General features: G+C 41.4%; 1 protein-coding gene across 9 annotated transcripts in view; it reads right to left on the bottom strand.

Annotated features, from left to right (window-relative positions):
* The window catches only part of HERC1 (HECT and RLD domain containing E3 ubiquitin protein ligase family member 1), a 113,735-nt gene that overhangs the window by 79,079 nt on the left and 19,635 nt on the right, over window positions 1-15,021 (bottom strand). For all 9 annotated transcript variants that reach the window (XM_084816648.1, XM_084816654.1, XM_084816653.1 and 6 more), the window contains exons 6-17: window positions 13,908-14,004; window positions 12,310-12,453; window positions 11,192-11,319; window positions 9,833-9,977; window positions 9,561-9,732; window positions 8,880-9,014; window positions 6,532-6,697; window positions 5,848-5,973; window positions 3,682-3,903; window positions 2,806-2,958; window positions 2,177-2,309; window positions 556-747 (exon numbers count right to left, since the gene is read on the bottom strand). In XM_084816648.1, coding sequence (XP_084672774.1) covers window positions 556-747; window positions 2,177-2,309; window positions 2,806-2,958; window positions 3,682-3,903; window positions 5,848-5,973; window positions 6,532-6,697; window positions 8,880-9,014; window positions 9,561-9,732; window positions 9,833-9,977; window positions 11,192-11,319; window positions 12,310-12,453; window positions 13,908-14,004 — 1,813 coding nt within the window. The remainder of the gene's footprint in view (window positions 1-555; window positions 748-2,176; window positions 2,310-2,805; window positions 2,959-3,681; window positions 3,904-5,847; window positions 5,974-6,531; window positions 6,698-8,879; window positions 9,015-9,560; window positions 9,733-9,832; window positions 9,978-11,191; window positions 11,320-12,309; window positions 12,454-13,907; window positions 14,005-15,021) is intronic.

Below are 15,021 nucleotides of genomic sequence, written 5' to 3'. Positions count from 1 at the left end.
GAACATCAGTTTGCCCCTCTCCAGTGATGGGTTCCCAGTACAGGATATCCAACACATACACAGGTTTCCCCATCCAAAACAGCTTCCCCATTTGTTTCAGTGGAAGGAACCACCCTATGTGTGCATTCATTCACATATAGTTTCCTCCACTGAGGTGAATGGGAATCCCTGAGGGCACATGATCTGCGTTGCAGTGTCCATTTCAGAAACAACTCATTTAGGAAAAAAAGTTTCTGGGGAATAAAGCTCACTGCAATTCCCTTAGACTTTCTTGAAGAGGTAAAAATAGCCCTTACAATGTTTAAAAACAAAATATATTAGTGGTGCTTCCAGATGAAGCATTTCCAGCAGAATTGCTCTGCCCCGTTCACTCGCATTTCATGGGGGTCCAGATAACACAGCCATCCTCCTGTAAACCTCCCATGTTTTTCCAATGCTGTTTCTTTTTTCTTAACCAAAAATTCCATTAAGGAGGTAAAGAAGAGAATAGCAACCCATTCACATTCTGCACTTCCTACATTTTAAAAGGGGGAAGTATTGTTCTGACTGCCTTACCATGAAGAGGCCACTGTAGCTCTTGATCTTCTAAAAGCACAGCAGCTGGCAACAATCTATTAAGGCAATCCAGAGGAGGCAACAGATCTAGCAGGTAGCTCAATAAAGGTCGGGCTACTGATACAGGCAGTAGTAGCAAAGAATTAACAATTTGGCAAAGCATGCTTCCTGCTGCAGAAACGTAAATTACATCTGCAATGGGAAGAAAAATACTGTCATTAATAAAATCCAATTAATAAAATCCAAAATCCAACAGCCATGCCCTACCTTGGGAAGTGAATTTTTTCTGCACCATTTCCATGATTAACCATAAAAAGCATTTAAGATAAAGCTTTTCTTCCACTGTGCCTCTCCTTCCTCAATAGGAAGCAAGCAGGACATAGGAAGTCCACCAAAGCCCACTGCAAGCATCAGGTTTCTCATCCCTTAGCCATGCTCACAGGAGTGGGCTGTGTGCTCACATGATCCCTCCCCACTCCTGCCTCTCTCCTCTCATACACAAATGTTTCTCCAGCTGATTAACTCTGGCTGGCACTGACTTTGACCATGATTAACACTAACCAGGGTTCAGTCTAAACCAGGAATTTTAATCAGCTTTGCCTGACCTAGCAGTTTGGTGGTCAAAGTGATTTCATATATTTGGGCATTTATATCCTGCCTTTTTATAAAATCAAAGCCAAAGCAGCTTACAAATAAAAAATACAAATCACAACAATTGAAAATAGCATCTTAAAAACCACATCAACAGCAGCAAACTAAAACCATCGAAGGTACAACAATAAAAAACATCCACCAGAATAAAATTGCCTTAAGAGCCCACATAAAAGCAGCCTGAGAGTGGGCCTGACAAACATCTCTTGGGAGGCTATTCCACAGTTTAGGTGCCACAACTAAAAAGGCCACCTCTCTCTTCTATCTAGAAGCCACATTTCTGTTGGTGAAGGAACACGGATAAGGACCTCGGGAACCAAACACAGATCTCGAGTAAGGTTATTCTGACTTGGAGCAATTGTAATTTGAAGTAATGTTTATACTGAGTGGTCATTTTGTTCTCCTCCCATACTATCCTACCAATCCACTGCTGTCAGCAGAAGAGACCCTTCTGTGTATCCCACTGCCAGCTGGGAATGAGGGAAAGTGTCTCTTCTGTAGCAGTACCCAGAATGCAGAACACCCTGCCTAGAGAAATTTGTCTCACCCGCTCTTTGACATACTTATGCCAGCCTTTGAAGACCTTTGGGTCTGACCCCTGGCTGATCATTATTTTTTTGTCCCCCTTTGGCATTTTTATCAGGTCACTACTGCTGTTTTCTGTTGGTTTTATTGTAATTATATCTCTTGCCTTTGTGGTATAAGCCAACTTGAGCACTCCATTTAGTAGTGGGAAAGTGGGCAGAAATCTTGAAAATAAATAAATATTCTGATTTGTTGCCATTTCTTTTAAGTGTTGTTAACTGGCACAATTTGTCAGGGTGGAGACACATCTAAATAAATGGATACAAGCATCTAGCAAAAAAGGGACAATTGGAAGGAAAACTGAGCAGCAGATATATTCTTTAGCTAGTCCAGTTTTTCAGCTAGCATTCCTTATTTTAGACACAATCTGATTAGCAGCACACACCTCGTAGTTTTTCCCCGACACTTCCATTCCAAGAACTCTCCTTCAACAGAGTAGCAGAGCGGGAATAGATATCCGTAGCATGAGGCAGGAGAAGCTGAAGGTGCTTGTGCAGGAGCGCTACACTACTGGAGTTCTGGCAACAAAAGGAACATGCAAAATATGCTTTACAAGTGGAGCCTAAACAAAATGTTGCAGTGTGAAGTGCCCCTTTTCAGTGTGCCAGTTGGTCAGCCATGCTACGTCTTCCTCCAGGATATTCTGTTCCATTCCATTCCCCCTCCCATCTGGTTTTCTTCTATCCACCACCCACCAGTCAGCAACCAGTGGTCACTGAGCACGCTCAGTCCTCATTGGGGTATTTAGAGGGATTTTCTCCCTTAGGGCTTTTTTTTTGGTACTTCTGCAAACTTTGAGCCTGCTGACACCTCAGTCTTGTGCATGGATGGTGCTGTTTTGGCTACATAGGAAACTGCACTCAGCTCTGAACATTGAAAACAGAAGAATTATGAACTTTGTCTACAGAAGATAATATCTAAAATCAGTGCCAAATATCTTGACTGCTCTTTATTGTTCCAATTTCTGTGGAGAAAGTATGCTTATCAACGTGTACGAAAAGCCATGGCACTAACCTCACTCACACTGTTGATGTGACAATATGCCAGAAGTTGTTTCTGCAGGGAACACAGCAGCTCATGAAGATGAGCAGGCTGACTGTTTTCTGATGATGATGTCCCAAGTAAAAATTTGTCACTGTTCTTTTCCAGTTCTCCAAATGCTTGATCCTAGAAAGACACAAGAGTCATCACCTAAGATTTGATATAAACCCTCTCTTCCTTTTTTATTAGGCCTTCCTACCCAGGAACATATGAACTATATTTTAATAGCTATTGGTAGCCTATGAGTAGGTTCCAGTGGTAACTGACAGATTTTCAATTTTGCTTCAAAAAAGCTGAGGTTGGAGGGTCAGAAACCTCTTCAGCTAATATATGATTTAAAAAAAGGATCTAACAAATTTCTGTAATGAGAAAAAACTTCAGAGGACCAAAGCACTGGTAGTGTGCGTCAGTGAGCGCGCGCTAAAATGTTCCCCTCAAAATAAAAATGCTTCTTTTTTTCATGCCAGGTTGGTGCTTCTCTTAACAGCTGCTTCAACACCACTTTAAAGAACACACACACTGCTATCCTCTTGCTGGAAACCTGATCCTAGCCAATCCATGATCATGTTGCCAGTGGGGTGGTATCACAGCATCACATAGTCCAATATGGTTAAATGACAATGTCACAAAGCCAATTCAGAGTGAGGGCAATACTTTCAAGCCCTCACTCTGAATGGGTGAATGTTGTTGCCCTATTCACAGTCCCCACTTGAAAAGGAGGACATTTTGGGGGGGGGGACAAAATTGTTAAAAGAAGCCCTCTTCTAACTGATCTCAGCCCTAGCTTACAGTATTAAATTATTCTAAGATGATTGGTATTTCATAATACAATTCAAGCTCTGAACTTACAGTATAAAAACCTAAATTGCGCAGAAGTGTCTTCATTAAAATTTCAGCCAGATGAGTGTCCGGATGGTTACTCTGAGCACCATATGTTGGATCAGAAATATTTCCATAGGCAATACATAGTGAAGAAACATCTGTGGCATCAGATGGTGAGCTATAGCCAAGCAAGGAGGCTACATGAGTATGGTCTTGCAAACTTGTCAGAATAATATCCAACTGCATTCTCTGAAGGGAAAAAAGAAAGGTGACTTTCTTCACTTTTGGATCTTTAGACAAGAACTCCAAGTTAATAAATCAAAATGGAAAATAGTCCATCTTGGGGCAGGTAACTTGTTCAGGATTGAGGGCCAAACTGAAATATAATGTGGGGCATATGATGGTTGTTGATTTACTTATGGTCAGTGTTTGTAATTAACATAATGTATAATTTTATTGTTTTTAAACTGCTTGTATGATTGTACATCACCCAGAGTGGCCGGGTGACCAACCAGATGGGCGATTAAGAAATTTAATAAATAAATATAAGAATAAATAAATAAATAATTTGCATATCATTTTCAGCAACATGATTGTTGCCATTTTTGCTTGAGTGAGATATCAACACTGGTGATTGTACCTTTTTTCTATAGTATTCTGACGTCTTAAATAATTTAATAAATGCAAGATGAACTAATTCAGCCCTTGAATAATTTTGCTATGGATCTGGAAAATAAATACGTTTATGCTTCTTTCGCTACCTTCTTTGTTTCTAAACCTTGAGCATTTTTCTCTTTATATTTTCAAAAACATCTTCCATCATGAAGATTAGAAACACCCTTTAAAAAAAGCTGCAAATCTCAGGGTTCAAGAAAAAGATCACACAACTGCACCTTAAACTGAACAGCCTCCAATGAAGCCAGTGAAGTTAACTTCCTTGTCCATATTCAGTTTTAGGCAGCACATGTCTGCACCACAGCTAGCTATATAAAAGGATCAAGCATAATAAATGGGCTGCATTCAGCCAGTCCTCCAAAGCATGGTTTGGAGGAGCAGGAACAAAAATTGTGCTCACATGCTCCTCCCTCCCCTCTTACACAGGACTTAATTACTTCCTGTTTTAATCAAGCAGCTGGACTACCAAATGAAGGCTTGACCAATGCTTCGAAACTGAGATCACACCAGATCACACCCTGGCTAAGAAGTAACCAAGGAAAAATCAAAATGAACATTTCTCTGTAAACACTGACCAAAGAGCCCTCAGCCTAGAATATTTGCTAAATGGCAACTATTACTCGAAGGACTGCATGGGAAGTTTGCCCAGGAGACCCCTTTACTTACTTACATGCCACACCTCCTTCCTAGGTAGCTGTGCCATAAAGTGCCTCAGACTGGGAACTCAGTTCCAGCACTGCTCCCTCTCCTGCAGCCTGACCAGAGTCTTCAGCCCAGCATCCAGTCTCATGATGCTCCTGTAAGTCAGCTGACCACCAGATACCACTCTGACCCATATAACTGCATCACACTCTGGAAACTAAGGGAGAAAGCCTATGGCCACTAGACACAGTCTGGAGGGCCGCAGGATTTTTCAGTTTCTGGAAACCGAGGTCAGAGCCCTGGCTCTGACCATGGTTCCCAGACACCACACTCCCCTCCCCTGCTCCCTTGCAGCCGGCGCAGCTCTGTGCTGGCTACTTCTCTGTGCTTGGAAACGGAGTGTGGAGAGAGTGAAAATGCACCACACAGCCTCCCTCCTGCTCCAAAGTCCTAGCCAAAAATGCAGGGTGGACGGAGGCAAGGATCGCCTCTGTGCTCCGGCTGCCCTGCACTGGATAAGCTTCAGCCTCTGAGTTTGGAGGCTGATGTCTACCTCCACAGGATTGCACCCCACGTTAGTGATTTTCCAATTAGCTGTCCTTTTTAATTAATCCACAACAATCCACCCACTGAACAGCAATGTAGTATGAATGCCTGTGTGTATATGGAGACTTTTATCCTGCCCTTGTAGTGCCTATGCACTACGGATAACTATTTAAAACCACAGTATCTTAAAATACAATAAAATACATTTAAAATACAAGAAAAATATTATATGTTCTTCCCAAAGTAGCCTCACATTATCCTCTGTAGTAGCACACTGGTAATGCTCCAGATGCACCTTCAAGCAAATACAGATTCCAAGAGACTTTTTACCTGCCCTTTTGATAGGCTCTCCCATCTGTCGGGACCTTGGGGTAGAAGCGAATGCAGCAATTCCATTCTCTCTCTCAAGGGAGGCAGGAGCATTGTTGCTCCAACTGACAGAGTCTCAATCACAACCTAAAGTTTGAATGAGACCTTATTGTAAACATTTCAGCATGCACTTGAAAGTATTTTTATATATTTTACTTAATACATTTTGAAATTATTGCTCTCTAATGCATTCCCTGCCCCACAAACACTGAACACACTGGTTTAAATCTACTATTTCAACATGCTGTCCCCCATGGCTTCAGAGGCCCTAAGTTCAGCCCTCTAGCCCCATCCAGCTCCAAGAGGCTCTGGAGCAGATGTGATCAAGGAGTGGCTGTGGGTACATGCACTGCCACACTAGGCTGAGTACACATTCACCACCTCCCTGCTCCCATGTCCACGATGCTGTTTTGTATTTTGGCATACTTTGGGATTCTCCCAAGTATCCGGATGCCTCTGTCTTGTTTGTGGGTGGGGTCACTTTGGAACAAGGTCACTGGCATTGCCAATTTAATTCAGCATTAGAGGGAGTGATAATCAAACCAGCCAGAGGGCTTGATTTCAGTTCCTAGGTGTCACATTTTTAGACTGCCTCCCAACTTAAATGAATGGGGCAAATGTCAGGAAAATGCTGAAGACACTTACTTCCTGTATTTCGTCTGGGACAGAAGAGTCCATCAATCGAAACAATAAATTCCGAAGGGGACCAGCCTGCCTTCCAAGAATGCTTGTAGCTACTCCGCCAGCTAATGCAAGAGCAAGGTGGTTAGAGAGCAACTTCAGGCACAACTTCAGGAAATTGTGATGCTCCCTGCAAAAACAAGATGCTGCCATTAACCCAGGCTTAATGGCTATCCTCAATTCTTCCTCTCCATCTACTTTCTCTCTTCTTCAGCATCCACGCCTAACAGTTCTACATAAAGTTCCATATACCAGAAAAAGGCTTATGACTGTTTACTCAGAGTCATTGCCACAAGCCAACCAAACTATATTCAAGGCCTCAGTGATGGTGCTGAGACTGCAGGGCACCTCCCCATGAGCAAGGCTCTCAGGGCCCCTTCTCTTACTGAAGACTTTTTTGATTCAGCCTTTGGCGTGTGAGTTCTCTTCCATCATTCTGTGTTTGGATCTTCATCTGCTCCTTTGAATTTGCTTCTGCTTCTTTTAAAATCAGCCACTGCTGGCTGAGGATGGCGGGAGTTGTAGTCCAACACATCTGGAGGGCATTGGATTACGGGAGGCTAGTTTATTGTGTGTTTTTTTAAACATTCTTTAAGTCACTTTGTGTCTCTTGGGACAGAAAGGCAGGATAAAAAAAATCAATCTAAAATTCTAATTTAACTTTTTAAAGGATCGTTTCACCAATTAAGTGTTGCTAGATACTTCTGAAAATGGAAAACTAAACAGCAGAATTCTATGCATGTCTAACCAGAAATAAGCCCTACAGAGTTCACTAGGATTTACTCCCAGGTAAATGTGTTTAGGAGTGTGGCCTAAAACCGTTAACCTTAGAGTCCATGTTTCTTCTGCTGTATCTAGGATTTGCTCCAGGATACGTAGTTCTCTGCTTCAAACAACGGAAGTTGAAGGCAGGAATAGGGGGAGCCCCCCCACAAAGCGCTAGCAGGTTTTACTACATGTGGATGATACGTCAACAACAGAAACCGGCTGAAGTCCTCCTGTTCGTAACATCAAGTCAGCAGCGAGTGCTATCAGCTTTCCCCCAGAAGCCCATAAATCACACTGAGAGAGAGACTTCTCAAAATCAAAAACAAAATCTTAAAAGAAAGCTCTAGTGGGGCACATTCTGCAGCCCTCGTTCCTCAGCTAGATGATCGCAAGAAGCAGAGCTTACTCTGGGCTCCTCATATTGTCCCATAGCAACAATAACTTCAGCTGATAAGCAGTATAGCCACCAGGTGAAGCGGGGTGTCAGTGAAACCCTCTGTTGAAACAGCATTTTCTTAAAATTGCGGTTTCTATATTATGTGATGTAATTGCTATTTTCATATTCTTATGACTTTTTGTAAGCACTTTGAAGATGCAATCCTACTGGACTGATATCCACTAGATGGAAACCTCCCAAGAATCCTATGCTCTGCTGGGCTGCTGCCAGCATGGTGGGAGGAACGATGGGCCTCTGAGCCTGTCTAGTGGATATGCGCTGCCGAGGGTGGGGCCAGGGCTTGAGAGGCTTTAGGATCCTGCAGATCCTGGCCTCCTGTCTTCCCTCCCCTCCAGCATAGTCCCCATTTCCTCTCCCTGTCCCCCCTTGAGGTCATGACACTGACCTTGGAAGAGTAGCCACTGCAGAGCTTTCCGTGGGGGCTGGGAGGATGGCAGGGATGAAGATCCGAGTGGGAATTTTCACCTCCAAGGCCGTAGCTCTGCCCCACAAGCGAAAGTCCCCAGTATCCTATGGCCCCTCAGACAACATCTAGGGGCCACAGGATTGCTCTGCTAGTTATTTTTTTAAGGAAGCAGGATACAAGTTTTAAAATAAATAAAATACATAAATTCCTCCATAGGATCATCTGCTCAGGGAGGTGTCCCAAGTGAGTCCTCTCCAAGCAGATAAATGGACCACAAAACAACCTCGAGGAGGTGGGAACTATAGCTCAGTAGCACATGTTTAGCATGCAGAAGGTCTCAGGTTTAATCCCTGGGAGCATCTCCAGTTAAAAGGATCAGGTATCAGATGAGAGAAAAGCCCTATCACTGCCTGAGCCCATGGAAAGCCATTGCCTGCCAGAGAGACAAAGCTGGGCTAGATGGACATATAATCTGACCTGGTATAAGACCTATGTTCCTATTCTCGAAACACTAAAAGTGCAAGGAGTCCTGTTGATTTCAAGGTATTAAATCATTAACATGAACTCTAGTCCTCAAAATGCAAGCCAAGTACCTCCATACTTGTGTCATAACACATAATAATAGCCAACACAGAGAATTTAAAATCAACAAGGTTTCATATATGCTTTATAAATCAATACCTTGAGGAAGGAAATGGAAGAGGAGGAATCTCACTATTAATTTTGTCACAATACTGCTCAAGGAAAGAACGGAGATGGGAAAAGGTGCTTTCTTCAAGATCCACACAGTAAGGTCTATGCCAGGCAACAACTTGTCTGCAATCAAACAAAAGGATGTCATGAAGCAAAATTTCCACAAAATCAAAATAATGATTCATTAAGAACAGAAGAACGTCTTCCTGCTAAGACAGATAAAATGGCGATATCTGGTACAGAATATAGTGCCTAAAAACCAACCATCTTCATGTGATGCGAGTCAAGAGCCATTTTCATTCTTCTAGGAAGTTGTAATTCTTTTAAATCCCCCTTCCACTGCGTTAGTTGAGTCTTGCTAAATAAATGGGGCATAACAACACTGCAAAACACAAAGTTCTGCTGCTGTTAGTCCAGTGTTACCAGCAAATGTGCTGATGCAAGCGATTAAAGGTAGAATGCCAGGAGATACTGGTAACTAAGGAGGTATAAAAGCACACATATGTTTTGAAAATTGAACAAGGTCCCTTGTGGAAAAAAGAGCCACAAGAGAAAAAGGGACACCGCTCAAAAACATCACGCTGAACTATTTTTAAGAAAGTGTTTTGATCAAAAGACAGATGTGTAAAAGCACATAATTATTTTTTAAAATAATATACAATCACTTACCTGTCTCTGGGAAGGGCTGTCCAGGCAAGACTGTGGGATGTTCCAGCTGAAATCTGTTGAATTGCTACTCCATCTAAACCACTCACTTTCTTTGGTTTAGTAATGGGACCTGTGGAGTTCCCTTGGCCACACTGTCCCATGGAATTGTTACCCCAAGCATAAACTTCATTATCTAAGCAGAAACAAACAATAGCCACAATTAAAAACATATTTTAAACCCCATGTACAATTACCAAAATAAATCTTAGCATTACAGATATACTATATTTTACCATGAGAAAGTGCCAAACAGTGGCTGTCCCCAATTGAAATATCTACTATCCGTGTAGCAGCCAGCTCTTCAATTAGCTTTGGCCTGAGAGCCGTAGCTTCCGAGGAACCACATCCTAGGCATGCGCCACAGCCCCAGGCATACACCTAGATCAAAATATACAGAATATAAAAAATCTCATTGTTATGAGTCCAAAAGCCCATGCTTAAACCAGCTAGGACTGAATAAAGAAATTCTGCTCACACAACTGATGTTTGAGTCAATTAAATTTGCATACAGGTAGATAGTAGCTCTGAAGATAGAAGCTGACGATATTTGTTTTTAAGATGGTGCACACATGAGTTGTAGCATGCGTAATCTTAGAAGAAGCATTCCCTCCCACATAAAGGACAAGAGAGGATGCCTCTTTAAAGATAGCACAGTTTTTAAAGGTACTTTTTATTGCAGATCATCTTCCCTGTTAGTCAGAGAACTTTTTAAAGTAATTGTTTAGACGATGGAACACTGCAGCCCTCCCTCCAGGAGCTCAAGTACAAATTTCTGCCTGCAATCTTTAATATCTAAGAAGTATCAAACTGTACCCCCATTTTGTTCTTTGCCAGAGAGATTGGATGCTTGTTAAACTTTTCTCTATTGTTTGTATACCTATGAATTGTTACAGGAAGACCCACAATGTATACCTTTAAAAGAAGGTTAAGACACCAACTCTGTGCATATATTAGCTATTGTAATACACTTAAGATGTGCATTTTATTATATCGTAATGTTGTAAGACTTTACTACTCTTTATTACTTGGTCTTTAGAATACTGAACGCCACTTTTCAAGTAGAAAAGCCGCGTATATAACAGGGATGGGCAACCCACCACCCTTGGCCTTATTCAAAAAAGCCCTCTGCATGCAGTTAGTCCAGACCTCTGGCAAGAATCATCTGTCCCTTCCCTGGCAAACCACTAGGTAGGAAAGGAGAGAGAAACAGAGAGAGAAAGGAGCGGGCAGAGAGAGAAAAGGGGTGACCCACCCACTTTTGGTTCTGGCTCCACCCACCTCTGGCTTCAGCCCCACCCACCACGAACATGTGGCCCCCAACAGATTACTGATCAGAGAATGCAGCTCGACAGAAAAAGCTTGTCCAGCCCTGCTATAAAACATAAGACACGGGAATTGAGCAAATCACAAATCACATCTTACCAGGTTTGCAAATATTCTATAGTAAGCAGGTAGGAAAGGTTTTGTAAACTGAATGAATTTTCTCTTTTCCCAGAGTACTGATAGGTGACAAATGACTTGCACTGGTATGAATGGCTATTTCTGAGCTGGTAACTTCTGTGTATTTATTTGTAAAGTTGCTTCCTGCTTACCTGCCCTGTTGATGTTAGAGCAAGTGACGACTGGCTTCCAGCACAAACTTTCCGTATGAACATTCCCTGTAGGGCTTCTATAACTTTAGGCTTATATACTCTGTTGGTGTCACCATGACCAAGTTTGCCTGTTGGGATCACACACAAGAGAACAATGGCATTTATGATGCAGCCTGCACCTCATGGGCCATCCAATAAACATAAATCTAACATAATCTACAGTTTTAAACTGGAAGTATTTCAATAATGTGAAAATTTGGCATCACTTCAACAGTTTTACAGAGGAAACATCTTTAAATACATCTCAGGACATGAATTGTTACAACGTACTATTTTACTTATTGAGGCCACTATCCATAAATCCAATCAGCTCACACAACCTTTCCCCATTGCCTGTAAACCTAGGTCACACACAGCACTATTGTGGGAGGAGCCCACCAAAGCTCCCAGACCCAAGCAAGAAGCTAAGATGTAGAGGTAAGAGTACTCTAGATGATCTACCATCACCCCCTCTCAGTTTTGCTTCCCTCTCAGTAATTTGAAGTCACATAAAGACCTCTTCAACTCAGCCATATTCGAACAATCAAATGATCTCAGCCACATCTGAATGACCTCACCCACACTTCCATAAACGATGGTTTACAAAGCCTTGGCTGAGCACCTTGGCCACACACTCCTCCCTCATCCTGGCTTGCTTTAAGCCAGAGTTACCTGCTGCATCCAAAGGTAAAGAATGCAAGACCCTGGCTTGCATTAAGCCAGAGTACCAAAAAGCAGGGATCTCTGGCTTAATTTAAGTTAAAAAGTAGAAAAATAAGCCAGGATGATCCTGGTTTGTTAAGTGACATCAAGCCAGAGATCACCAGTTTGGACATACAAAGTTGGTGAGCACCAAAGGAGTGGGAGGACTGTGCAGCCAAAGCTTGATCAACCACAGTTTATGAAGCTGTGGATGATCATCCAAATGCGACAATTGGCTTTTTCCGTGCTTAAAAGATGGGCAGAAAGCCAGGACAAGACAGAGCATAGAAGCTGAGATTTCCTCACTTCTCCCCAACAGACAGCACTCTGTACAATCCGACATATCTTAAGAGAGAAAAGGTGTGAAACTACGTTACCATTATCTCCTCCTCCAAATGACCAAACGGTTCGTCCATCTTTGGATAAAGCGATTGTATGTGAGCTGCCACAGGAAACCTCTCCAACATTGCTAATATCTTTTACTAAAGTTGGAATGTTACGGCTGTTGCTATCACCGTGACCTTAGAAAAGAAAAGTAAGTACAGTTAATTTGAAAGTTTCCTTCTCCTCTTTTTTCCTTGTAAGCAAACCAAAACCCATCCTAAAAACAAAGTTTTTAATCCACATTAAAGAAATATAATCCTTTCTTCTCCTGGCATGGAAGCTTTGGGTAGGTAGAGAAGAAGGTATGTTCCTTGAATACTGCGAGTCAGCACAGGTTAATGCATCATGTTTCAAACACTTATTGAGTCAGTGCAGATGTAAAATATTATTTTTCCTTATAGTCTAAAAAACTGGGAGGTGCTTCAAAGAGAATAAGATAAGGAATGTTATCATGAAGAAAAAAATAAAAATTAGGGTTTTTTTTTAACCTGAATGTAAAACATCTGGTAAGAAAACAGGAACAGAGATTAAACTACATAAAGGACTGTTTTAGTTCACTGACAGTTGCAGCAATTGCTACATCTCTATCCTTTTCAAAGCAAAGACTTTTTTTAGATAGGCAATAAAACCAGGAAGCTTTGGTTCACAAGGTGTATTAGAAAGTTAAGAGAGCGGTATCAATTCCTCACCTCCAAACAATGAATGGAATTAAAGTGAAAGGAGGGGAGATAGCAACAGAGTTTGAATGTATTATTCAGATTTATATACTTCAAGCAATCCTTTGAAGGAACACATAAATGAGGTGTTTTGATGGAATTCCATTAAAATAGATAGAAACCAATAAAAATAATATTTGAATACGGATGTTACCCAAGGAGAGATTTTAACAATGAAGGCTTAACAAGGAATAAAAGCCCTAGAATGGATGGACTGCCTGGATATACATGTTCACACACACACACACGCACATAGACATATAGGCTTTCTAACTCAATGTAGTTAAAAGTATCCTAGTATCTTGGAAACGAGATCAAATTAATATAATTTGGAAGGATTTACACTCCTGAAAAAGGATCTGAAAATGTGAAGTAGTGAATGGTCTATATAATGCTATCTAGAATTATAGATTAGAAGAGTAAGGAAATAGGTAGTAGGGGGTAATTTGAGGACTTAGACTGATTTATTTAACTGAGGTTGTGGGTCAGATGCTAGTACTGAACTTCATATAGAATCAGTTTTAATATTAGGAGAATAAAAGCACCAAATGAGATACTAGTAATGTTCCAAGTTATAGAGGAGCTCACTGATCCAACAATGGCATCATTTTATTTTATAGAAAAATATGATTTAGGCCTAGAAAAAATGCATGAAAGAAGTGTGGTCAATAGTTCAATATATTGTAAATCAAAACATGTCTTACTATTATTCAGCTTTGACAAATGGGTTGGTTACAAGTTCATACCAAAGTTGATTTAGTATTTTCTTCAATCATTGTTTTTTTGTTTTGTTTTAGGTTACAACTTCTTTCAATAAAATATTAATTATACTGTTAAAAGCACTAGGACAGTATGCTGGAAACTATTTCCATTACCTAGTCTACCAAAGTCTCCTTCTCCCCAAGTATATAATTCACCATCTTCTGTAACAGCAGCACTGTGACGGTATCCAGCTGACACACATACCACTACCTATATAGCATGCAAAAAAGAGAGAAAGAGAAACAGTTAAAGCTCAACTGCTGCTGGAAATGCTACTATCAACACAGAACCGACATTGAGATATTCCTCATTACTCTCCCCCTCCCTCCCTTAGCAATCTCCAATGGCACCAAGGCATTGCTCCTGCTTTAACTGCCACTAATCACAAAACCACAGACCCCATGCCGCTCCCAGCTCTGTCTTCATTCTGTCCCTCTACATATTCCATAATAAGGGATGCAGCTGTCCCTGTCATATTTCTAACTGTTGAATTCAGCTTTGGCAGAATATATCCTGGGAAAGACCAACTTAGCCAGAATAGAGAAAAAGCCTCCAACTTCTCCTCATCAACAAAATTGGTGATGAAGTGTGAGCACTACAATTGGTTCTGGGAAATCTGATACATAGCTGAATTTTGAAGCATAAGCTGTGAGCACAGCAAAGGAGAGCCATACATCTTATATCTAACGTTAACATGGGAAGAAAAACAAATGGGAGACCCAAATGGGCTAAGGTGTGGGCTCGCTTGCCAAATCCTGGGTTGCTTCCAGCAATCACTGACATTATAGTAAGACGCTACAGGAAGTTTCGGAGCTGCAAGGCAGCTGTCAGGACCCCAGCTGATGGCTACTACAAATCTACCTTTGTGCTCACACCCATTCTTCTTACCTGCTCCACCTCTAGTCTTAGTCTCAACACAGAAATCCTGCACTGTAACTAAAATATGGCTCAAACAGCTTTTCAGCTGCCTTGTGATAGCAACTGGCAGCACCTATCCCTGAAAATGCCCCTTCCTAATCTATGGGCAAATCGGAAGATTGTGAAAGAGAACACTACCCCTACATTCTTTTTTTTTACCCTTTTTTACCAGCATTTTTGTATCTGTTGGGAGTACCTGTGCAGGAAAGACAGAAATGATATGATTCTGCTCCATCTAATATTTGTAGGAATTATATTAGTGAATTTGAAAACAAATGAACTAAGAGTTAAACGAGGTGAAAATGGCTA

The sequence above is a fragment of the Heloderma suspectum genome, chromosome 11 (genome assembly GCF_057233095.1).
Source record: "Heloderma suspectum isolate Gila_16-S chromosome 11, 16-S_ref, whole genome shotgun sequence".
NCBI classification, from domain to species: Eukaryota; Metazoa; Chordata; class Lepidosauria; order Squamata; family Helodermatidae; genus Heloderma; species Heloderma suspectum.
Note: the sequence above shows the minus strand (reverse complement) of the source record. Positions and strands in the feature narration are given on the sequence as shown.